The sequence below is a fragment of the Balaenoptera ricei genome, chromosome 10, assembly GCF_028023285.1.
Source record: "Balaenoptera ricei isolate mBalRic1 chromosome 10, mBalRic1.hap2, whole genome shotgun sequence".
Taxonomy (NCBI): domain Eukaryota; kingdom Metazoa; phylum Chordata; class Mammalia; order Artiodactyla; family Balaenopteridae; genus Balaenoptera; species Balaenoptera ricei.
In genome coordinates, this window is record NC_082648.1 from 58,570,357 (window position 1) to 58,595,312 (window position 24,956).

The 24,956-nt window shown below is 36.2% G+C and overlaps 1 protein-coding gene and 1 non-coding gene across 5 annotated transcripts in view; one reads left to right on the forward strand and one right to left on the reverse strand.

Annotated features, from left to right (window-relative positions):
• FRS2 (fibroblast growth factor receptor substrate 2) overlaps nt 1-24,956 on the forward strand; it is a 117,667-nt gene that overhangs the window by 86,673 nt on the left and 6,038 nt on the right. For 3 of the 4 annotated variants that reach the window (XM_059936462.1, XM_059936461.1, XM_059936460.1), the window contains 5 exons: nt 15,123-15,217; nt 20,727-20,818; nt 22,347-22,533; nt 23,337-23,495; nt 23,858-24,021. In XM_059936462.1, coding sequence (XP_059792445.1) covers nt 20,753-20,818; nt 22,347-22,533; nt 23,337-23,495; nt 23,858-24,021 — 576 coding nt within the window. In that variant the 5' untranslated portion in view covers nt 15,123-15,217; nt 20,727-20,752. Of the gene's footprint in view, nt 1-890; nt 970-15,122; nt 15,218-20,726; nt 20,819-22,346; nt 22,534-23,336; nt 23,496-23,857; nt 24,022-24,956 lie in introns of those variants that run through there. The other variant, XM_059936463.1, reaches the window with a different exon arrangement.
• On the reverse strand, nt 21,151-21,277 carry LOC132373838 (small nucleolar RNA SNORA25). Its single transcript, XR_009505498.1, has one exon. It is a non-coding gene; the product is annotated as a small nucleolar RNA SNORA25 (small nucleolar RNA).

Here is a 24,956-nt window from a genome sequence, read left to right on the forward strand (position 1 = left end):
TCATAGTAAAACACCATTAATTTTATTCTTAGGAATTAGATGTTCTCCTTGTATATATTCTAGACTTTATGCTTCTATAGGAAAGTATTTTGGTAGGACATTAGTGGTGTCTTTAAGATTATAAGGGAAAATGTGAACTGTCCTCAGCAGTGCAAACTGGCGCTTCATGAAATGGCATGAGCCTACCTTCCTGCCTATCTCCTACTATTTTCCCATGCATACCATACATTCCAACTAAAAGGAACTATTTGGTTCTGGAGGCTGCCATGTTCTTTTAGGTTTCTGTGCTTTAGTATGCACTGTTCTTCATTTGGATTGCCCTTGCCATAGAAAACTCCCATCCGTCTTTCAGGACTTGACTTAGTGGTCACCTTTGCTAGGAAGGCTCCTTGATCACTTCTCTTTCCTTCTGCTCTGAGTTAAATGTTCTGATGGCACTGGCACATGGATACATGGATCTGTAACTCTGCCATGTATTCCTTTGCTTGTCTGCCTCCCTCACTAAACAGTAAGCTCCTTAGAATCAGGGAATGTGTATGTCCTCTTTATTTCTTTAACATTTAACTCAGTGCCTGGCAAAGAGAGTTGGTACTCAGAAAATAGTTGTTGAATGCTTTAATGTATAGATGGAGAAATGAATGAACTCATTTTTTATTCTCTCCTTAATATTGATAGCTGTTTACAATCATTTTTATTTACAAGTAAGCTTTTGTTAGCTTAATTCAAAAACTTTCTAAAATAAAGAAATGTTTCTTTATTAATATTTTAGGTTTATCCATAGGAAAATGAATTGGTGGCAGTTTAAATATACATAAGCATGTGCTTAATCTTTCTTGATCATCCTGGTTTTACTTGTCTCTTACAGAAAAAACAAAAATGAGAGGAATCTGGTTTAAATTGCAGTACAAGGAATTTAGATTAGACATAAAGAGTTTCCAGAAAATAAAGTACCAGATATTGAAGTGATTTGTAAGTAATGTAATTGATTTTTTTGAGAGTTAAAAAAAGGGGGAGTTCATGGAGGGTTGTGAATTGCAAAGTGGTTCACCAACACTGCCCTTAGTAGAATAAAAAACTTAAAGGAAGAAAATCTATTTAGAGGTATGCAGATACAACCATATTCATGGATAGATGCTTAAAAATACTTGGGTACTTTTTGGCTTACTGTGTACATATATATTTTAAAATTTCAGCTAACCAAGGAAACTATGTTGCATGTATCCTTACTTTTTACAGAATGGCTCTGGTTTAGTGACTAGCAGAATATACTGAGAATCTCCCTCCTTAGCCTTTTTTTTTTTAACTTCTCTTTCTTAGAGTAATATAAATAATAAAAAATCCTTAGCAGTGTTAAAAATAAACAGAAAACTAAGGTATATCAAAAAAAAAAAAAAAGACCTACTCAAATAGTTTAAAAACAATCAACCAGACCACTTACACAAAGAACAAGGTTTTTGAATGCTATTCTCTTGATTGTCTTAATAAAATTAAATATGGCAGTTAGCTGTGCCCAAAATATAGAGTTATATTGCTATGCTTCTAACTATAGATATTCTGTCCTGGCTGTATTTGAACAGAACTACTGTAGTATAAGCCAAATTCACCCTCCGTGCTAGTGAACTGAAAGAGCAAATATACCTTCTTGAGCAACAGATTTATAATCACACTAGTGAATAGAGTTCAGTGTTCTCTTTGCTTGTCATTCTGCAAGAATCATATTGGAATAATTTAGGACAGCTTTACTAAATTTATTAATGTAACTCTTGTTATGAGGATGGCGCTTAAATTGTAGGCTTTTGTACTTACAGTGCAAAAGCCTTCTTTGTGATATAAGAGACAGGATTTTACATGTAGTGATGATATAATAATGCCTGTCTTTCTAAACGCTGTATATTTTTCTAAATGCCTTTATAGCCAGAATTTATTTGGTTTTCACAATAACTCTGTGAAATAGGTGTCCTAATCTTATAAATGAGAAATTTTAGGCATAGAAATTTTGACTGAGTGCCAAAGGCATACAGTATTGTTTTATAATAAAGTATTGTTACCATTTCAATAGCTTGCATTTACTACATGCTTACTATATGCTGAGCTCTGTTTTAAGCTTTTTACATATATTAATTAATAAGAACTTGGGTTTTGTAGTCAGATCTGGATTTAATTCTGGCATCGTGCCATCTCTGCCATTTGCAGCATCGTGGATGAACCTAGAGATTATCATACTAAGTGATACTTCCTCTTATCAGCTGTTAACCTTGGAAAAACTACCTAGCCTCTTCAAGCCTTGGTTTCCTTATTTGCTACAAAGAAATAATGATAGTACCTACCTCATAGGGTGGTTGTATGGATTGAGATAATCCAAGTGTGAATCTATGTCCGGTATAAATTAGGGGCTTTAAAATCAGTTTGCTATAAAAAATAAGGTGTTAATAGACTGTATTTACTGTAATTTTTAGCTTTTTGATAATTTTCCTGGTAAAATTGTATTCTTCTTGAGTATAAACTCATAGTTGATGATATATATATATACCTGTTTTATAGAAAAACATCCATGTTACAACAAGATTATAGCTCTATATACTGGCTAAAACTACCTCTTCCCTCTCACTACCTCCCAATCACCTTTCAGTTCTAAGCCTTCCACTAGTCAGAAGAAACCAAAGTGGATACCTGAGGCATTCATGTTCCAAAGTCAAGACAAGATATCCTCAGTCCATTGGGTTGTGTTTGTTCCAGGAGTGCTGTGGTATATCAGTTGTTTGGAACTCAGAATGTATTTTCTTACAGAAAGTATCCTTTTAAATGAGGCACATAAATTCTTGTAATTCCTGATATAACTGATATGTGTATATTTGCACTGAACGCAGTAAAAAGCAAACAAAAACGTCACAGCACTCTGGCACTGCTAATAAAGTAATTTAAAACAATGAAACTGAATATATACTGATCCCCAAAAACAGGCCTGGAGAGGATTCTGGGAAGATGGAGTAGGAGGCATCAGGAGTCTGTCTCCCCACCTAGATAACAAATACAGTGGCAGAATCTGATGTAACTATTTTGGAACTGTGGAGCTGTTGAAGACTTGCAACTGTCAGGAAAAGGCTCAGATGTAAAATTGCAGCCATTCTCTGCTGCCACCTTTGTGCAGCTCTCACACAGCTTTTGGAGCCAGTGGAGGCAGAAAGTACCCTCTTCTCCAAATATCAAGGATCTGTACCTGGATCAGAGATTGCTGCTTCTGGTCAGAGAGGTGCAGACAGAGAGGTGGGCAGCTATTGTTGTTGCACATACCCTATTGTTGCAAGCCCCTCCCCCACCTGCTAAAGTGACTTCCAGGAAATTTAAAAGACTGGCACCCTTATATGATCCAGCAATCTCACTCCTGGCTGTATATCCAGAGAAAACTCTAATTCAAAAAGATACATGAACCCCAATGATCAGAGCAGCACTATTTACAATAACCAAGATGTGTAAGCAACCTAAATGTCCATCGACAGATGAATAGATAAAGGTGTGGTATATATGCACAATGGCATACTACTCAGCCATAAAAAAGAATGACATTTGCAGCATCATGGATGAACCTAGAGATTATCATACTAAGTGAAGTAAATCAAAAAGAGAAAGATAAATCCTATATGATATCACTTATATGTGGAATCTAAAATATGGAACCACCTCAGCATATTGAAAGCTGTATATTGTGGGAGTCCTAGAAAGAGAAGAGAGAGAGAGAAAGGAGCAGAGAGAACTTTTTAAGAAATAATGGTTAAAAACTTCCCAAATTTGATGAAAGACATGAACATAAACATCCAAGGAGCTCATTGCACTCCAAGCAAGATTAAGTCAAAGAGACATAGCGCAAGACACATTATAATCAACCTTCCAAAAGACAAAGACCAGGAATCTTGAAAGCAGCAAGAAGAAAGCTAATCGTCACATACAAGGGATTCTCAGTAAGATTATTAGCATATTGTTCATCAGAAACTTCGGAGACCAGGTGGCAGTGGGCTGCTATATTCAAAGTGCTAAAAAAAAAACAGTCTGTTCATCAAGAATCCTATTACCTGGCAAAACTGTCCTTCAAAAGTAAGTGAGAAATTAAGACATCCCCAGGTAAACAAAAGCTGAGGGAGTTCATTACCACTAGACCTGCCCTGCAAGAAATGCACAAGAGTTCTGCAAGGTGAAACGAAAGGACACTAGACAGTAACTAGAAGTTGTGTGGAGAAATAAAGCTCTCAATAAAGGTAAATACAAAGGGAATTATAAAAGCTAGTACTATTGTAACAAAGATTTATAACTTTTTATTTTCTACATGACTTAAAAGATTAATACATTTAAAGGAAAAAAATTATTAGTCTAAAAGCTCATATTGTTGTAACATTTTCCGGGATACACCATATGTTAGGCCACAAATTAAGTCTCAAAAGATTTTAAAAGATAGATAGCATACAAAGTATCATCTCCAACTACAAGAGGATGAAGTTAGAAATCAACAACAGAAGGAAAACTGGAAAATTCACAAAACTGGGGGAATTAAACAACATACTTTTTTTTTTTAACCATCTTTATTGGAGTATATAATTGCTTTACAATGGTGTGTTAGTTTCTGCTTTATAACAAAGTGAATCAGTTATACATATACATATGTTCCCATATCTCTTCCCTCTTGCGTCTACCTCCCTCCCACCCTCCCTATGCCACCCCTCTAGGTGGTCACAAAGCACCGAGCTGATCTCTCTATGCTATGCGGCTGCTTCCCACTAGCTATCTGTTTTACATTTGGTAGTGTATATATGTCCATGCCACTCTTTCACTTTGTCACAGCTTACCCTTCCCCCTCCCCATATCCTCAAGTCCATTCTCTAGTAAGTCTGTAAACAACATACTTTTAAACAACCAATCAAAGAAGAAATCACAAGGGAAATTAGAAAATACTTAGAGACAAAAGAAAATGAAAACACAGCACGCCAAAACTTATAGGACACAATGAAAGCAGTGCTAAGGGGATTTTTGTAGTTATAAATGCTTATGTTAAAAAAATAAGATCTCTAGCTTTATAACTTAAGGAACTAGAAAAAGAACAAACTAAAACCAAAGCTAGCAGAAGAAAGGAAAAAATAAAGATTAAAGGAGAGAGAAAGGAAATAGAGAATAGAAAAACAGTCAGTGAACCAAAAGTTTGTTCTTTGAAAACATCAACAAAATTGACAAATTTTTGGCTAGGTGGACTAAGAAAAAAGGAGGAAAGACTCAAATTACTAAAATCAGAAGTGGAAGTGGTGACATCACTATCAAGTCTACTGAAATAAAAAGGATTATAAGAGAGTACTATGAACAATTGTATGCCAACGAATTGAAGAACCTAGATGAAATGGACAAATTCCTAGAAATACAAAACCTACCAAGACTAAATCACAATAGACCTATAAGGTAAGGAGATTGAATCAGTAATAAAAAAATCTCTTTGAGTAGAAAAGCCCTGGCTTGGGACTTCACTGGTGGTCCAGTGGCTAAGACTCCACGCTCCCAATGCAGGGGACCCAGGTTCAATCCCTCGTCAGGGAACTGGATCCCACATGCCGCAACTAAGAGTCTCCATGTCACAACTAAGAGTTCACGTGCTGCAACTAAAAAAGATCCCACATGCCGTAACTAAAAGATCCCATGTGCTGCAGCTAAGACGCAGTACAGCCAAATAAATAAATATTTTTTAAAAAAAGAAAGAAAAGAAAAGACCTGGCTTCACCAGTGAATTCTGCTAGTTAAAGAACTACTATCAGTCCCTGTCAAACTTTTCCAAAATATTGAAGAGGAGAGAACACTTCCTAATTCATTCTATGAGGCCAGCATTACCCTGCTAACAAAGTCAGACAAAGACATTACAAGAAAAGAAAACTATAGACCAATATCTCTTGTAAACATTGATTCAGAAATCTTCAACAAAATGCTAGCAAACTGAATTCATCCACATAATAAAGGGATTATATACCATGGTAAAGTGGGATTTCTTTTTGGAATGCAAGGATGGTACAACATGAAAATTGATCAGTGTAATACACCACATTAACAGAATGAAGGAAAAAAACACACAATCATCTCAATTGATGCAGAAAAAGCATTTGACAAAATTCAACACCTTTTCATGATAAAAGCATTAAAATAAACTAGGAATAGATGGAAACCACCTCAATATAATGAAAGCTATATATGAAGAACCCACAGCAGACATCATTCTCAATAGTAAAAGACTGAAAGCTTTTCCCCTAAGGTCAGGAACAAGGCAAGGATGCCCACTTTCACAATTTTTATTTAACATGGCAGTGGAAGTTCTAGCCAGAGCACTTAGGCAAGAAAAAGAAATAAAAGTTATCCAAATTGAGAAGAAAGAAGTAAAATAATCTGTTTGCAGGCGAGATGATCTTATATGTGGGAAACCCTAAAGATTCCACACAAAAAATACTTTCAGAACTAATAAATGAATTCAGCTAAGTAGCAGGATACAAAGTCAAAATGTAAAAGTTAGTGGCATTTCTATACATTCACAATGAACGATCTGACAAGGAAATTACAAAAACAGTTCCTTTTACAGTGGCATCAAAAGGAATAGAATACTTAGGAATTAAAAAACGTATACAATGAAAACTGCAAAATACTGCTGAAGAAATCAAAGAAGACATAAATAAACACATCCCATATTCATGGATTAGAAGATACAATATTATTAAAATATCAGTCCTGTGCAAAGAGATTTACAGATTCATTGCAATACCTGTCAAAATCCCAATGATGTTTTTTTCAAAAACAGGAAAACCTATCCTGAAATTCATATGGAATCTCAGGACCCTGGATAGGCAAAAGAGTCTTAAAACTGGATTACTCACAATTCTTGATTTCAAAACTTACTACAAAGCCACATAATCAAAACAGTGTGGTACTGGCATAAATACAGACATATAGACCAGTGGAATAGAATAGAGAACCCAGAAATAAACCCTCACATATGTGGTCAGATAAGTTTTGAAAAGGGTACAAAGAACATTCATTGGGGAAAGGAGTCTTCAACAAATGCTTCTGGGACAACTGGATATCCGCATGCAAAAGATGAACTTGGACCTTTACCTAACACCATATACAAACATTAACTCAAATTGGATCAAAGACCTAAATATAAGACATAAAACAATGAGATTCTTAGAAGAAAACATAGGACAAAAGCTTCACAACATGGATTTGGCAATGCTTTCTTGGATGTGACACCAAAAGCACAGGCACCAAAGCAAAAGTAGACAAATTGGACTTAATGAAAAAAAATTTTTTTACTTCAAAAGATAACTATCAACAGAGTGAAAAAGGCAACCACAGAATGGGAGAAAATATTTGCAAATCATATATTTGATAAGGGATTAATATCCAGAATATATAGAGAACTTATACTAAAAGTCAACAGCAAAAGAACAACCTAATTCAAAAATGGGCAAAGGACTTGAATAGACATTTCTCTAAAAAAGATATACTGTGGAAAACAGTATGGAAGTTTCTCAAAAAATTAAAAATAGAACTACCATATGATTCAGCAGTACCACTTCTGGGTATGTATCCAAAATAATTGAAAGCAGGGTCTCGGAGAGATATTTGTGCATCCATGTTCATAGCAGCATTATTCCAATAGCCAGAACGTAGATAAATGTCCATTGACAGACGGATGGATTAGCAAGTGTTGGTATATATTCAGTGGAATATTTTTCAGTCTTAAAAAGGAAAGGAATTCTGACACATGTTACAGCATGGATGAACTGTGAAGACATTATGCTAAGTGAGACAAGACAGGCACAAACAGATAAATAGTGTACAATCTCAGTTATATGAGGTATTTAAAATAGTCAAACTCATGAAAACAGAAAGTAGAATGGTGGTTGCCAGGATTTGGGCAGAGGGGAAATGAGTTGTTATTTAATGGGTATAGAGTTTCATTTCTGCAAGATGAAAAAGTCCTTGAGATTGGTTGCACAATATTGAATATATTTAACACTACTAAACTGTATGCTTAAAAATAGGTAAGATGGTAAACTTTATATGTATTTTACCACAATTTTAAAAATTAGAAAAAAGAAAAAAAAATCTGAAGGTGAGAGAGAGTTTCTGACAGGATTTTTAATATTTTCAAGAGCTTTATATGTTGGCACACTGATTCTTTTGTATGTTTAACTTCATTTCAAAGCTTTCCCTTGATATAGGGGTATAGATGGATCACTCTCACTTCTCTTAATCACATTTACTATGAATAAACTCATTTCAAGATAGGGGTTGTGGGGTGCTTATGAGAGGAACAAATAAAAAGAGGAAGAGAGATTTTTCTTAGTTAATTGGCTAAAATCTCTTAAGAGAGAGAGCTAGACAAACATCACATAAGAGAAATGATTTACGGTAGAATTAGCTGGACAGTTTTATAAGCCAGAGGCAAAGCATGATGTATGTTAAGCTTCTGGAGAAAAAAAAAGCTGAGCTAAGGAAAAGGCAGTGGGTTGCTGCCCACCCTAATATGGGGTGTAGCAGCAGCTCACAAGGGGTGTAAGCAAACACCTGGCTGAACCGCTGATTTTATATACAGGTTATAAGTCCAGAACGAAAAATTTTGTTTGTGTGTGGGTTCACGGTTTTGGAAATGTTCATTTTGGGTATCAATCATATTTGTTAACTCAAGTTAATATATAGATTAAAATGAGACTATTTGGAGGGCAGACAGCAGAAGCAAGAAGAACTACAGTCCTGCAGCCTGTGGAACAAGAATCACATTCAGAGAAAGAGAGACAAGATGAAAAGGCAGAGGGCTATGTACCAGATGAAGGAACAAGATAAAACCCCAGAAAAACAACTAAATGAAGTGGAGATAGGCAACCTTCCAGAAAAAGAATTCAGAATAATGATAGTGAAGATGATCCAGGACCTTGGAAAAACAGTGGAGGCTAAGATCAAGAAGATGCAAGAAGTGTTTAACAAAGACCTAGAAGAATTAAAGAACAAACAAACAGAGATGAATAGAATAACTGAAATGAAAACTACACTAGAAGGAATCAATAGCAGAATAACTGAGGCAGAAGAACGAATAAGTGACCTGGAAGACAGAATGGTGGAATTCACTGCTGCGGAACAGAATAAAGAAAAAAGAATGAAAAGAAATGAAGACAGCCTAAGAGACCTCTGGGACAACATTAAACGCAACAACATTCACATTATAGGGGTCCCAGAAGGAGAAGAGAGAGAGAAAGGACCCGAGAAAATATTTGAAGAGACTGGAGTCGAAAAATTCCCTAACATGGGAAAGGAAATAGCCACCCAAGTCCAGGAAGCGCAGAGAGTCCCATACAGGATAAACCCAAGGAGAAATATGACAAGACACATAGTAAATTGGCAAAAATTAAAGACAAAGAAAAATTATTGAAAGCAGCAAGGGAAAAACGACAAATAACATACAAGGGAACTCCCATAAGGTTAACAGCTGATTTCTCAGCAGAAACTCCACAAGCCAGAAGGGAGTGGCATGATATACTTAAAGTGATGAAAGGGAAGAACCTACAACCAAGATTACCTGGCAAGGATCTCATTCAGATTCGATGGAGAAATCAAAAGCTTTACAGACAAGCAAAAGCTAAGAGAATTCAGCACCACCAAACCAGCTCTACAACAAATGCTAAAGGAACTTCTCTAAGTGGGAAACACAAGAGAAGAAAAGGAGCTACAAAAACAAACCCAAAACAATTAAGAAAATGGTCATAGGAACATACATATCGATAATTACCTTAAACGTGAATGGATTAAATGCTCCAACCAAAAGACACAGGCTTGCTGAATGGATACAAAAACAAGACCCATCTATATGCTGTCTACAGGAGACCCACTTCAGACCTAGGGACACATTCAGACTGAAAGTGAGGGGATGGAAAAAGATATTCCATGCAAATGGAAATCAAAAGAAAGCTGGAGTAGCAATAGTCATACCAGATAAAATAGACCTTAAAATAATGTTACAAGAGACAAGGATGGACACTACATAATGATCAAGGGATCCATGCAAGAAGAAGATATAACAATTATAAATATATATGCACCCAACATAGGAGCACCTCAATACATAAGGCAACTGCTAACAGCTATAAAAGAGGAAATTGACAGTAACACAGTAATAGTGGGAGACTTTAACACCTCACTTACACCAATGGACACATCATCCAAAATGAAAATAAATAAGGAAACAGAAGCTTTAAATGACACAATAGACGAGATAGATTTAATTGATATTTATAGGACATTCCATCCAAAAACAGCAGATTAAACTTTCTTCTCAAGTGCGCACGGAACATTCTCCAGGATAGATCACATCTTGGGTCACAAATGAAGCCTCAGTAAATTTAAGAAAATTGAAATCATATCAAGCATCTTTTCTGACCACAATGCTATGAGATTAGAAATGAATTACAGGGGAAAAAGTGTAAAAAACACAAACACATGGAGGCTGAACAATACGTTACTAAATAACCAAGAGATCACTGAAGAAATCAAAGAGGAAATCAAAAAATACCCAGAGACAAATGACAATGAAAACACGACAATCCAAAACCTATGGGATGCAGCAAAAGCAGTTCTGGGCTTCCCTTGTGGCGCAGTGGTTGAGAATCTGCCTGCCAATGCAGGGGACATGGGTTCGAGCCCTGGTCTGGGAGGATCCCACATGCCGCGGAGCAACTAGGCCCGTGAGCCACAATTGCTGAGCCTGCACGTCTGGAGCCTGTGCTCCGCAACAAGAGAGGCCGCTACAGTGAGAGGCCTGCGCACCGCGATGAAGAGTGGCCCCCACTTGCCGCAACTAGAGAAAGCCCTCGCACAGAAACGAAGACCCAACACAGCCATAAATGAATGAATAAATAAATAAATAAATAAAAATTTTTTTAAAAAAGTAGTCAACCTTAAAAAAAAAAAAGCAGTTCTAAGAGGGAAGTTTATAGCTATACAAGCCTACCTCAAGAAACAAGAAAAATCTCAAATAAACAATGTAACCTTACACCTACAGGAACTAGACAAAGAAGAACAAAGAAAACCCAAAGTCAGTAGGAGGAAAGAAATCATAAAGATGAGAGCAGAAATAAGTGACATAGAAGGAAAAAAACAGTAGCAAAGATCAATAAAACTAAAAGCTGGTTCTTTAAGAAGATAAACAAAATTGATAAACTATTAGCCAGACTCATCAAGAAAAAGAGGGAGAGGACCCAAATCAATACAATTAGAAATGAAAAAGGAGAAGCTACAACAGACACCGCAGAAATACAAAGCATCCTGAGACTACTACAAGCAACTCTATGCCAATAAAATGGACAACCTGGAAGAAATGGACAAATTCTTAGAAAGGTATAACCTTCCAAGACTGAACCAGGAAGAAATAGAAAATATGAACAGACCAATCACAAGTAATGAAATTGAAACTGTGATTAAAAATCTCCCAACAAACAAAAGTCCAGGACCAGATAACCTCATAGGTGAATTCTATCAAACATTTAGAGAAGAGCTAACACCCATCCTTCTCAAACTTCCAAAAAATTGCAGAGGAAGGAACACTCCCAAACTCATTCTATGAGGCCACCATCACCCTGATACCAAAACCAGACAAAGATACTACAAAAAAAGAAAATTACAGACCAATATCACTGCTGAATATAGATGCAAAAATCCTCAACAAAATACTAGCAAACAGAATCGAACAACACATTAAAAGGATCATACACCATGATCAAGTGGGATTTATCCCAGGGATGCAAGGATTCTTCAATATACGCAAATCAATCAATGTGATACACCATATTAACAAATTGAAGAATAAAAACCATATGATCATCTCAATAGATGCAGAAGAAGCTTTTGACAAAATTCAACACCCATTTATGATAAAAACTGTCCAGAAAGTGGGCATAGAGGGAACCTACCTCAACATAATAAAGACCATATATGACAAACCCACAGCAAACATCATTCTCAATGGTGAAAAACTGAAAGCATTTCCTCTAAGATCAAGAACAAGACAAGGATGTCCAATCTCGCCACTATTATTCAACACAGTTTTGGAAGTCCTAGCCATGGCAATCAGAGAAGAAAAACAAATAAAAGGAATACAAATTGCAAAAGAAGAAGTAAAACTGTCATTGTTTGCAGATGACATGATACTATACATAGAGAATCCTAAAGATGCCACCAGAAAACTGCTAGAGCTAATCAATGAATTTGGTAAAGTTGTAGGATACAAAGTTAATGCACAGAAATCTCTTGCATTCCTATACACTGATGATGAAAAATCTGAAAGAGAAATTAAGGAAACACTCCCATTTACCACTGCAACAAAAAGAATAGAATACCTAGGAATAAGCCTACCTAGGGAGACAAAAGATCTGTATGCAGAAAACTATAAGGCACTGATGAAAGAAATAAAAGATGATACCAACAGATGGAGAGATATACCATGTTCTTGGATTGGAAGAATCAACATTGTGAAAATGACTATACCACCCAAAGCAATCTACAGATTCAATGCAATCCCTATCAAATTACCAATGGCATTTTTTATGGAACTAGAACAAAAAATCTTAAAATTTGTATGGAGACACAAAAGACCCCAAATAGCCAAAGCAGTCTTGAGGGGAAAAAATGGAGCTGGAGGAATCAGACTCCCTGACTTCAGACTATACTATAAAGCTACAGTAATCAAGACAATATGGTACTGGCACAAAAACAGAAACATAGATCAATGGAACAAGATAGAAAGCCCAGAGATAAACCCACGCACCTATGGTCAACTAATGTATGACAAAGGAGGCAAGGATATACAATGGAGAAAAGACAGTCTCTTCAGTAAGTGGTGCTGGGAAAACTGGACAGCTACATGTAAAAGAATGAAATTAGAACACTCCCTAACACCATACACAAAAATAAACTCAAAACGGATTAGAGACCTAAATGTAAGACCGGACACTATAAAACTCTTACAGGAAAGCATAGGAAGAACACTCTTTGACATAAATCACAGCAAGATCTTTTTTGATCCACCTCCTAGAGTAATGGAAATAAAAACAAAAATAAACAAATGGGACCTAATGAAACTTCAAAGCTTTTGCACAGCAAAGGAAACCATAAACAAGACAAAAAGACAACCCTCAGAATGGGAGAAAATATTTGCTGGCGAATCAACAGACAAAGGATTAATCTCCAAAATATATAAACAGTTCATGCAGCTCAATATTAAAAAAAGAAACAACCCAATCCAAAAATGGGCAGAAGACCTAAATAGACATTTCTCCAAAGAAGACATAGAGATGGCCAAGAAGCACATGAAAAGCTGCTCAACATCACTAATGATTAGAGAAATGCAAATCAAAACTATCACCTCACATCAGTTAGAATAGGCATCATCAGAAAGTCTACAAACAACAAATGCTGGAGAGGGTGTGGAGAAAAGGGAACCCCCTTGCACTGTTGGTGGGAATGTAAATCGATACAGCCACTATGGAGAACAATATGGAGGTTCCTTAAAAAACTAGAAATAGAATTACCATATGATCCAGCAATCCCACTACTGGGCATATACCCAGAGAAAACCATAATTCAAAAAGACACATGCACCCCAATGTTCATTGCAGCACTATTTACAGTAGCCAGGTCATGGAAGCAACGTAAATGCCCATCAACAGACGAATGGGTAAAGAAGATTGTGGTACATATATACAATGGAATATTACTCAGCCATAAAATGGAACGAAATTGGGCATTTGTTGAGACGTGGATGTATCTCAAGACTGTCATACAGAGTGAAGTAAGTCAGAAAGAGAAAAACAAATATCATATATTAACGCATATATGTGGAACCTAGAAAAACGGTACAGATGAACCAGTTTGCAGGGCAGAAATAGAGACACAGCTGTAGAGAACAAACATATGGACACCAAGGGAGGAAAGTGGTGGGGGGGTGGGGGTGGTGGTGGGATGAATTGGGCGATTGGGATTGACATGTATACACTGATGTGTATAAAATTGATGACTAATAAGAACCTGCTGTACAAAAAAATAAAATTCAAAAATTAAAAAAAAAATTCAAAAAACTAAAAAAAAAAAAAAAACTGCTCTGACTTTCTCAGCGCTCCTTAAGTTTTTTGGTTGGCACCACTCATACAGCCTTTATTACTGTCTCTTTTTTTCTCAATAAAAGAAATTCATTTCATTAAAAAATAAAATAAAAAAATAAAATGAGACTCTTTGTAAAACCCCTAACATGCCTACTGTAGTATAGCTATTTAGTAAATGCTCGTGCTTGTGCTTGAGTGAATTTGATTTTTTCTTCTGTGTTGTAAAAAGTGAATAAATTAACCAGAAAATTTTCAGAAGTATATTGAAATCTCTTAAAACTCTAGATTGTAATTTATTGCTGTAATTTATATCATTATCCTGTGACTCTATGGCATGCTTGTTCATACTGTTTTCTGATGACTGACTCTTCTGATTTGATTCTGGGGGTGTCTTGTGGATTAGAAGATACAGAAGGTGGATTCTAAAGAGAGTTAACTCTTTGGCAGGAGGGACAGTGAGGTTTAAGATATGTGACTGGATATGGAGAATTAGCCTGCCCTTGGCTAAAATGGGGTTTTAGACCTGGAAAGGAACCTTGGAGGTAGTTTAGTCTAACCTCTCATTTTATGGCTGTGGAGATAAGTATTGAGAAGTGTGTTGTCTAACGTCATAGCTGTCGTGGAGAAGCTAAAATCAATGGCTTCTAAAGGTCCTGATATCCAAACATCATGGAACGTAAGCTACTGCATTTTTACTTTTCTTTTGAAAAGGCTGTGTTGATGGTACCGTGTACACATTATATTAATTTTTAGAATAGATCTTATAAATTGGTACCGTGTACACATTATATTAATTTTTAGAATAGATCTTATAAATTATATATATTTTAATCAAAAATTCAGTCTTTTTAGTTTGTTTAAATAGATTGACTGAACTAACAGTGCTGCCAGAAGTCTCATAAGGAAAACTGTTTTTAAAGAAATAACAAATTCTTGACTTTTTCTTGCTAATTGTAGGTTAAGTCAGCAAACAAAGAAAACATGGTGTTTTGAAGTATGATTAAACTCCTGATGCTGCAGCAGAGGCTAAGAATATTAATGGCCAGATCTAGGTAAGTTGAATTTTACTTTTAAAAAAATCATTAAGTCCACAAATTACATTTTTTAAACTAGAGATTTTAATAATGTTTTCTTGAATGCAGTTATTTTGCCTCCTGATATGTTGTCACCTCCCACTCCCCAAAAATAAGGACAATTGGCTTTAATTAAACATGACAGTGTTTACTAATTTAAAATATCCAGCACAGTTGTTGCAATGTTGATCTTCCCAAACAGAAGCTACCTTTTGTTCTTGCATATACCCTTATTACTTTCCTGTGTGGCTTTCTTGAGGGAGTATAGTATGTCTTTTTGTGTTTCTGCTGAGTTATAAACTTGACTGGGTAAGATGATGAGATCACGTGGTTTCTCATCAAGTGTTTACAGGTATTCGTGCATATTATTGGGTGTTACATAACTCAGACGCTCTCCAGGTATTAATCTGATTGTCATAAATGCAGACTATCTAGTGTCTTGCCTTTCCTCCTGCCTGGGAATTCATGCTTCAGGAGGAGGAGTCAGAGATGTGGGTGAAAACTCCACATTAAAAATCTCCTTCTGTGCTGGAAAATTGACTACAACTGCCTGTAGTCCCAGCTGTTTCACAGCCTCACTCGTACTAAGCCTATTCTTCAGCCTTACTGAGGCCTCCTGTTCCTTTTTGCCTCTCTCCGTTTTCTTCCATTTCATCAGCCCTCTTCTTTCTTGCTTCTTTCCTGAGCAGACCTGATGGCCCATCACTTCAAACCCCAATATTGCCAATATCATTTAATTTCCTTGTCCTTTTACCTTCTGACCCTGGGTCAGTTGAACTGTCTACCCTCTGGACTGCTGAGTACAGCTAGAAAAATAGCATAATCTTCCTCTCCAGCTTCTGCTAAGTCTCAGCATAGCCTACTTAATAATCCTGCTACCTTTCTTGGGTAGCTTCTCAGAGAATAACCCTCAAGTCTTTCATTGTGCAAACTTGCCTTCTATTTTACAAAAGAAATTTAGGATGATAGATGTTATCTATTTCAGCTTCTCTACTTTGTTCCACCCATCCTTATTTTCTGCCCTCTTTCCTCAGAGGACAAGGCACTCCTTCCTCTCTGGGCAGACTTCTCAGTCTGGGCCCTGGAACTCATCTTCTCTAGCCTCCCCGCTCCGTCTTGATCCATCCTGTAGCCGTCTATGTCCTTTGTTTTTTCCTATATTCTTTAACCTTTACTGACATACTGATTACTAACCTGCATAAATCTGTGTCATCTTAAAACAATAAATAACTCAAGAAACATATTTTATTTTGAAACCATGTCCAACCATACCCTATCACTTTAGGCTTTCCTTTCCAACTGTGTTCTTGAAAGAGCCTTTTCTATTCTTTGGAGGACTACTTCCTTATCTTCCATTTGCTCACTGCTGAATGGCTTTGCCTCTACCTAACACTCCACTATGGATAGAACCTTCCTTCTTGACACTTTCATTTCTTAGTTTGTAGTATTCTGATTGTTTTTCTTCTCCTTCACTTGTTTTTCTCTACTCCAATATTTGCACATTTGTGTTCCCTAGAATTTTAACTGCAGACTGCTCTTTATTCTGTCCTTGATCAGGGTCTTCTGTTTTATAGTTTCAAATACCATGTGTCCCAATGTTTTACCTCTTTCCTAAAACCCATTCTGATGTACTTACCTCTCTATTGCAAGTCTTTGTTTGGTTGTTCTCTGGAATCTCAATTTAACATGTCTAAAACTGAACTAACCACCATCACTTCCTCTTGAAGACCTGAGAAAGTTTTTCCTGTTTCAGGTAATGGAACCAGCACCCTTCATCTGCCGCCCTGAAAACTGCCTCTTACTTCCTGTATACCTAGCCAGACACTCAGTGCTGCAGACTTGTTTTCCTAAGTATTTTTAAAATTCATTATTTTCATCTTTATTCCTACTATTGCTGCTCTGGTTTTAAGTCTTTGGCATATTCCATTTTTCAGTAGTCTCTCACTGGCTTCCCTTCCTCTGAGCTAAACTCCCACTTAAAATTACCCTGCAGATGGAAGTATCTAAAATGAATTCCTGACCACCTCACTTTCCTGCTTAAAATACTTCAGTGGCTTTTCACCTTGTGTAGGATGAAATTCATTCTCTTTGGAGTGGCATACAAGGGTTTCATGTCACATGGTAGGCTTTTCATTAACTATTTTTGTACTGAACTGAAGCATTCAATGTGAATAGAGTCCCCAAGTAGGTTGTACCACCATTCATATATCCCTGACAAAATCGGAGGTGCTGCCTTAACAGGTAGCCTGTGAAGATGTCAAGTGGAAGAATGCTTTTTCTACTTCTTTTGAGAAATAGTTGAAAAATATTTACTTGAGGCATTATTTTTTCAGGCAAAAGCCACACTGTAATCATCATTTAGCTCTTTGTATTCAGTGGTGAGGCTGGATAAGCAATTTCAAGAAGACTTTTTGTTTGTTTTTTTGTTTCTATCAATTATCTGTCTGCTTTAAATTTTTTTTTGAAATATTCTTTTGGCCACCTTCTCATCTTCTAATTTATTAAACACTTACTAATTTTTAAAAATTAAACATTTATTGAATATCTGCTATGTCAAACAGTATGCTTAGTGCCCTAGAAAATTCAGAAAACACGGTTCCTATCTTCTTGGAGATCACAGTGAAGTGGGCGGTGAGACAGGTCAACATTACAGTAGAAATGTGATAAGTACCATGATAGAGTCATGTCCATTTGACTACAGGGACATTGGAGGCAGGCTAGCTTCAAGTTAATTGGAGTCCCAGATCCCTAGGTTGTTGTTCAGGATGCTTTATGGTTTGGCTCATGCTTGTGTTACAGCCTACCCTGCACTCTAGTCGTACTAGATGCCTCACTTTCTCCTGAATACAGTGCCACCTTTCATGACTTTTATCTTTGCACCTAATTTTTTATCTTGTCTCAAGTGCCTATTTCTGCTTTTTGCCTAGCACACTGTTTCTGCTCACCTTTTAAAGTACCAGCTCAAATGGTGCTTCCTGCCCTTCCTAACCCAGAAAGTTCGTTGCTTCATTCTCTGTGCCCATGGAACTCTTCTTATATTCTAATATGAGGTTTATCATAATGCATTATCTGTTGACATCTCTGTCTTTCCCTTTAGACTCATGGCTCTTCAGAGGTACATCCTGTGACTTAGTCATCTTTATACCATTATACTTAACTGGCATATTAAGACACCAAATATGAATCTTTTTTTTTTCTTTTATGTAACAAGATTTTATTTATCCTTATGTCATCACACATTTTCCCTATATAAATTTATTTATTTACATTTTTAACTGAAGTATAGTTGATTTACAATGTTGTGTTAGTTTGTGGTGTACAGCAAAGTGATTCAGTTATATATGTATATATATATAATTTTTCATATTCTTTTCCATTATGTTTTATTACAAGATATTGAATATAGTTCCCTGTGCTAAACAGCAGAACCTTGATGTTTATCTATTCTATTTATAGTAGTGTGTATCTGCTAATCCCAAACTCCTAATTTATCCCTCCCCCACCCCTTTTCCCCTTTGGTAACGATAAGTTTGTTTTCTATGTCTGTGAGTCTGTTTCTGTTCTGTAAATAAGTTCATTTGTATCATATTTTAGATTCCACATATAAGTGATACCATGTGGTATTTATCTTTCTCTGTCTGACTTACCTCATTTAGTGTGATAATCTCTAGGTCCATCCATGTTGCTGCAAATGGCATTATTTCATTCTTTTTTATGGCTGAGTAGTATTCCATTGTATATGTATATATACCACATCTTCTTTATCCATTCATCTGTCAATGGACATTTAGGTTGCTTCTGTGTCTTGGCTGTTGTAAATAGTGCTGCTATGAACATTGTGGTACATGTATCTTTTCAAAGTAGAGTTTTCTCTGGATATATGCCCAGGAGTGGGATTGCTGGATCTTATGGCAATTCTCTTTTTAGTTTTTTAAGGAACTTCCATACTGTTTACCATAGTGGCTGCACCAAGTTATGTTCCCAACAGTGTAGTAGGGTCCCCTTTTCTCCACACCCTCTTCAGCATTTATTATTTGTAGGCTTTTTAATGATGGCCATTCTCACCAGTGCAAGGACACCACCAAATATGAGTCTTAATTTAACTTCACTATTTTACTTATCACTTCTTTTGGTGTATATACTAGTATCCTTTTTCATCTGCTTAATTCTTACACCTGCCAGCATTCTTTATCTTCCTTTAGTGCAGTTCATTCAGCTCACAAGAGACTTAGAGCACCTCCTGTGTGCTAGGTATTGTGTTAGGCACAGGGAATGCAAGAATGAATAAAGTCCATCCCTGCTGGGAAGGAACTCAAAGTGGAGGGAAGTAGATAGATAAGTAAACAGTCTATCACAATTTCTACTGAGTAAACAGTGTGAAAGATGCTGTGATACTGGAAAGCTCAGGGTGCTTTAGGGGTACATAAGGAATATAACTTGCCCAGTAGGTAGGAGTCAGAGAAGGCTTTCTGAAGGCACTGTACTCTGAAGTTGAACCTTGAGAAAGGAGCAGCATGGAAGGGTGTGAGAGAACAAGATGCTCTGGGGAAACTGTTTAGTATGGCTGGGTAGGACTTGAAGCAAAGAGGAGGGAAGAGGTTAGACTGGATTTGTAGACAGAGACCAGATTGTGAAGGACCATGTGTCATACTGATGAGCTTTGCATTTTTTCCTGAAGGTAGTGAAGATCTGCTGAAGAATTTTAGGCAAATTTTAATCAGATTTATGTTTTTAATGTTTAGTAGCTTCTTACGCTTCCTTCTTTTCCCCTTTTTTCAAATACTGTCATATCCATTCTCATTCTTTCCCTTGTTTGTAAGTGAAGTTTTGAATTTTTCCTTTGTTCACTTGCAGTATTCTTGAACACTTAATGTCACTGTAACCACTTATCTCTAACCTTCTGTGGGAAAGGATTAGATAGACACACTCTTTCAGTTTTGCCAGTATTCTCTGTGTTAAGTTACAGCTTGAATTTTGAGTTGTCTTTCTCTCTTAACTATTCCAGATTTGTTTTTGAGTCTTATTAACCAATTTTGTCTGGTGGGATACATAAAGAATACTACAATGCATGGTATGAATCAAAATACTTGCCAAGCCAGAAGTCTAGCATCCTTTTGGAAATTTATTAATAAAGATGGACTGAAATTCCTAATAAGCCATAAAGGGTTAATTCCATGAATGACTTTAATAGTGTCATGTATGAGAACTTAAATTGGTTTCTTTTAGATAATTTTAAAATAGGCGAACCTTTGCAAATTAAATTTGAGATTTCTGTGAAGTCTCCCTCACAGAATTATTCTTCTTGTTGTTGAGCAAAATTCTCCAGCTAGTTGTGTGAAATCTAGGTCTAGCCATTTACTTCCTTAGGCTTAATTTTCCTCATCAAAATAACGCAGGGCTTATGTTAGATGATTTCTAGTGTCTTTTTCTGTTTTATGACTTTTGTATCTTACATCTAATAATTTTTTGCAAATTATCTTTCATGTAGTGCTCACATGGTCTTCTGAAGAAGCCATGGGTAGCTGTTGTAGCTGTCCAGATAAAGACACTGTCCCAGATAACCATCGGAACAAGTTTAAGGTCAGTAAAAACTGGTTGAGATGTAGCTCTCACTGTCTATCTGGATGCTCTTCTTTTACTTCACTTAATTAACATGTCTTATTATTTCCTCACTTTTGTCTTCAGACCCTTTTATTTTCCTTTCTGTCCATTCTGCCTTTTCTTGTTTTAACAAATGATGACAACATTTTCTTACTGACAGTGTGAAATCCTCTTTTCCTTTTCCTTTGGTCTTCCATATCCAGTTAGAGCCACACAATTCTGATAATACTGTCTTTTTTTTTTTAACTTGGAAGACATTTACATTTATTTTTACCTTTCGACATCACCAATCATGGATATGAGTGCCTAAATCTTGTCTCTCCGTCAGGAAAACATAGCACTAATGAGTGACTGTTACATCCTCTGAAGAACTCAATCTTTGGTCACAGGGATAAGAGGCCCTGGATTTGGTCCCATCAGCCCTCTTTGAAATGACCTACTGATAATATTGTCTTTAAAATGCCACTTTATAGGTGCCTCTTCAGTCCCGTCACCAGCTTCCAGTCATTGTTTAATGCCTGGACAATTTCATAACTGAACTCTATCTTCAGTCACCTCTGTGATCCATCCTGCAGTTGACATCAAATTAATCTTCCTCCTTCATCATTCTAAAACTTCAGTGGTGTTCTGTTACTTAGATGCTAAGTGCTCCATTCCTTACTCATCCACAGTCATTAATCTCTCATATTCTGACTTCATTCTGCTGTAAATCATAGCCTCTGGATCACACAAACCTAAGTGTAAGTCACAACCCTCTTGCTTCATAGCTTTGTTACCTTTGGCAGGTTACATTATCACTAAGTCTTTGTTCATTTGTGTGCAGTGGAGAAAATAGTATTACCTGCAGTTTAGGATCGGTATTAAATGACAAAAACACAAGTAAAGCACTTTGCCCAACCCAGGGGTATAGTAAATTCTCCCTAAGTGTTATCTGTTCCTTATAGTCTCTGGCCATTTTCTGAAACTGAGCAGTGCAAAGGCTTCCCTTACATGAACTCAATGCCAGTCCTGTCCTGATCTCTCTGAAACATACCTTCTTTGTCTCTGCTGTAGCACTGCATCTTCAGGATGTGCCCCCTAACTCCTGACCCACCAGTTCTCCTTCTTAACTTTATTTCCTGTCTGAATTTAATTATACCCAAGGCCCAGCTAAAGTCCCTCCTCTTCTTATGTGAAGGCTTCTCCAACAACCCTCCGCCACAGTTCCTGCATTTTGCAGCCTCTTGCACTCATTTGTTAGTTAAGCATTTACAGTTTTGTGGTGTTGTTCGTGTTTGTATATCTTATCTCCTCAGTGGGAATGTGTGTTCTTTGGGGATATGAACTGGGTATTAACACTGCTACATAGTCCATGCCCTAAACACACAATTGGTTGTTGAATGAACTAACAAAGGAACCATAACTGAACCAATAAGCAATAGTACATTTTCCTGACAAATTAGTGAAATATGTGCATAACTGTCAAGCGGGAGCATTAAGTTAGCACTAATTAAACTTTCTTTTTTAGGTCATTAATGTGGATGATGATGGGAATGAGTTAGGTTCTGGCATAATGGAACTTACAGACACGGAACTGATTTTATACACTCGCAAACGTGACTCGGTAAAATGGCACTACCTCTGCCTCCGACGCTATGGCTATGATTCGAATCTCTTTTCTTTTGAAAGTGGTCGAAGGTGTCAAACTGGACAAGGTAGGTAGAGCCTTTATTTTTTTTCTCCAAACATTATCATATTTGAAATATCATTCTATAATTCAGTTATTCTATATGTAATGTTTAATGTTTTACTTTTATCCAGAATAAAAAAATTCTCAAATAAGTGGATTATTTAAAAAAGAGGCATAGTACACTATGTATTCATTTATCAAGCATTTATTAAGCATGTTTTCTATGTCCAGAATTTTGGCTCATATTAACTTTAAGATTTGCAGTAAGTAAATGATTAGTCCCAGTAAATTGCCTATGTGTCTTTACTGTTATAACTCAGGGGAAAGAACCTAAACTTTGGAGTCAAACAGAACATAGTTTTATTTTTTGCTACCTACTTCTTGAAAGTCCTTGGGCAAGTTGCATGACCTCTGTCGCATCAGATTTCTTCTGTATCAGAGGGCAGCGGTAATCCAATAACTAAACAAGGTAATGGTTGTAAACCACAGAGCAAGGGCCTGTCAAGTGGTAAAGAATTCCCTTGGTAATGGTAAGTTGGGCTCCCCCTGCTGTTAAAAAGCAGACTAGAGTAAGTTTGCAAATCTTGTTTTTGTCTTCCTTATTTTGAGCCATCACCCATGGACAAATGAAAATTATTCTGTGAACTTTCTTTTGGGTTTATGTTTTGAAACAGGGAATATAATTAATTTATCAGACATTTATTTTAAAGGATTTTCTTGCTATTGGTGCATGGAATGCTTACTTGACAAGTTTGTTCTTCGACAGGTGCTCCTGTGTCTTTTTTAAAGATGCGGTGACCATTTTTTTCTTCTGGTTTGTATTTGTAGGAATCTTTGCCTTTAAGTGTGCTCGTGCAGAAGAATTATTTAATATGTTGCAAGAGATTATGCAGAATAATAGTATAAATGTAGTGGAGGAGCCAGTTGTTGAAAGGAATAATCATCAGACAGAATTGGAAGTCCCCAGAACACCTCGAACACCTACAAGTAAGTGTCCATTTTCCTTCTTCTATTATAAACTATAGATTATGGTTATTTAATCTATAAATTGTTAGGAATTACCATTGGCTAACGTAAGTATAGTGGTTGTGAGTTTTAAAAAACTGTTAGCTATAATTATAAACATTTTTAATATTTTAAATATGAAAACATTAAATGTTTCATATTATTTAAAATGTGAGTGGAAAGTTAGAGTGGAGGGGGTACGCTGTTTTGCTCTGGTTTCTCATATGTCTTGCCAGAAACACCTTCCTTAAACCTCTCAGTGCTGATTGTATTCTCATTCATTTTTATTCTCTGTGCCCTACCCCTGTATCCTTTCTTAAACCGATAAACAAACAAAAACTCAGCTCCAGGGTTTGCTGCTCAGAACTTACCTAATGGATATCCCCGATACCCCTCATTTGGAGACGCTTCATCCCATCCTTCAAGCAGACATCCTTCTGTGGGAAGTGCACGCCTGCCTTCAGTAGGTGAAGAGTCTACACATCCCTTGCTTGTGGCTGAGGAACAAGTAAGCATGTCCTACTGTCTAACATATTGTGTGAGGTTAGAGTGTTATTGTGCTAACACTTGAAGGTTTTAATTTGAATTTTAGCTGTCACTATTTGTATATGACTTTTGTAGTGAAGACTCAGAGGAAATAGCATGTATTTGCTGACATATACACAAATATATATAGGTGTTGAGGGAAACTCAGCATTACAGTAAGTTTGTGGGTTCACAGGAGAGGTGCATCTATAGATAAAGACGAACATAACCAATGGCCAGTTCTGTTACAATAACCTCCAATGAAAGCTTTTTATGTTACAGTTTTTATAGTTAGTGGACACTAGCAATGAGGCAGATTTTGTTGTCAGTGTTTTAACAGAGCAATTTAATATTCCCGAATATTCTATTTTCATTTTAGGAATGAAGTTATCTGGTTGAACATTGTCTATGTATTACTTAGTTATACTTATCTTTTGTCAACAATATGGTTGTTTATCATTAAGAAATTTTTACTGTTTTGAAATCCATTTGTTTGTGTTCTTTACTTGTTAAATGAGTTCTTATTTACTATAATTAAATTTCCCTTAGTTTTGAATTTTATTTTTGAGTTTTTCAAATTTTATGTATAGACTTCTGAACATTTTTATATTGTCCCCCCCGGCAAAATACCACGAACTTTTCTAAGTAGCAATAATTTCCTGGTATCTATTTTATATCTATGCATTTTACAGAACTCTTATTGAATCTAGTAGGGTCTATCTCCTTATATAGTCAGATCATCTATAAATTATGATAAATTTCTCTCTTCCTTTTTAATACTTGTTATTTCCGATTTCTAAATCAGATTTTAATGCATTGATGAGAATTTTAGAACAACATCAAAGTAATAATCCCCATTTATTCCTGATTTTTTATTTTTTTTACAGAATGCTTATCATGTTTCACCATCACATGTAT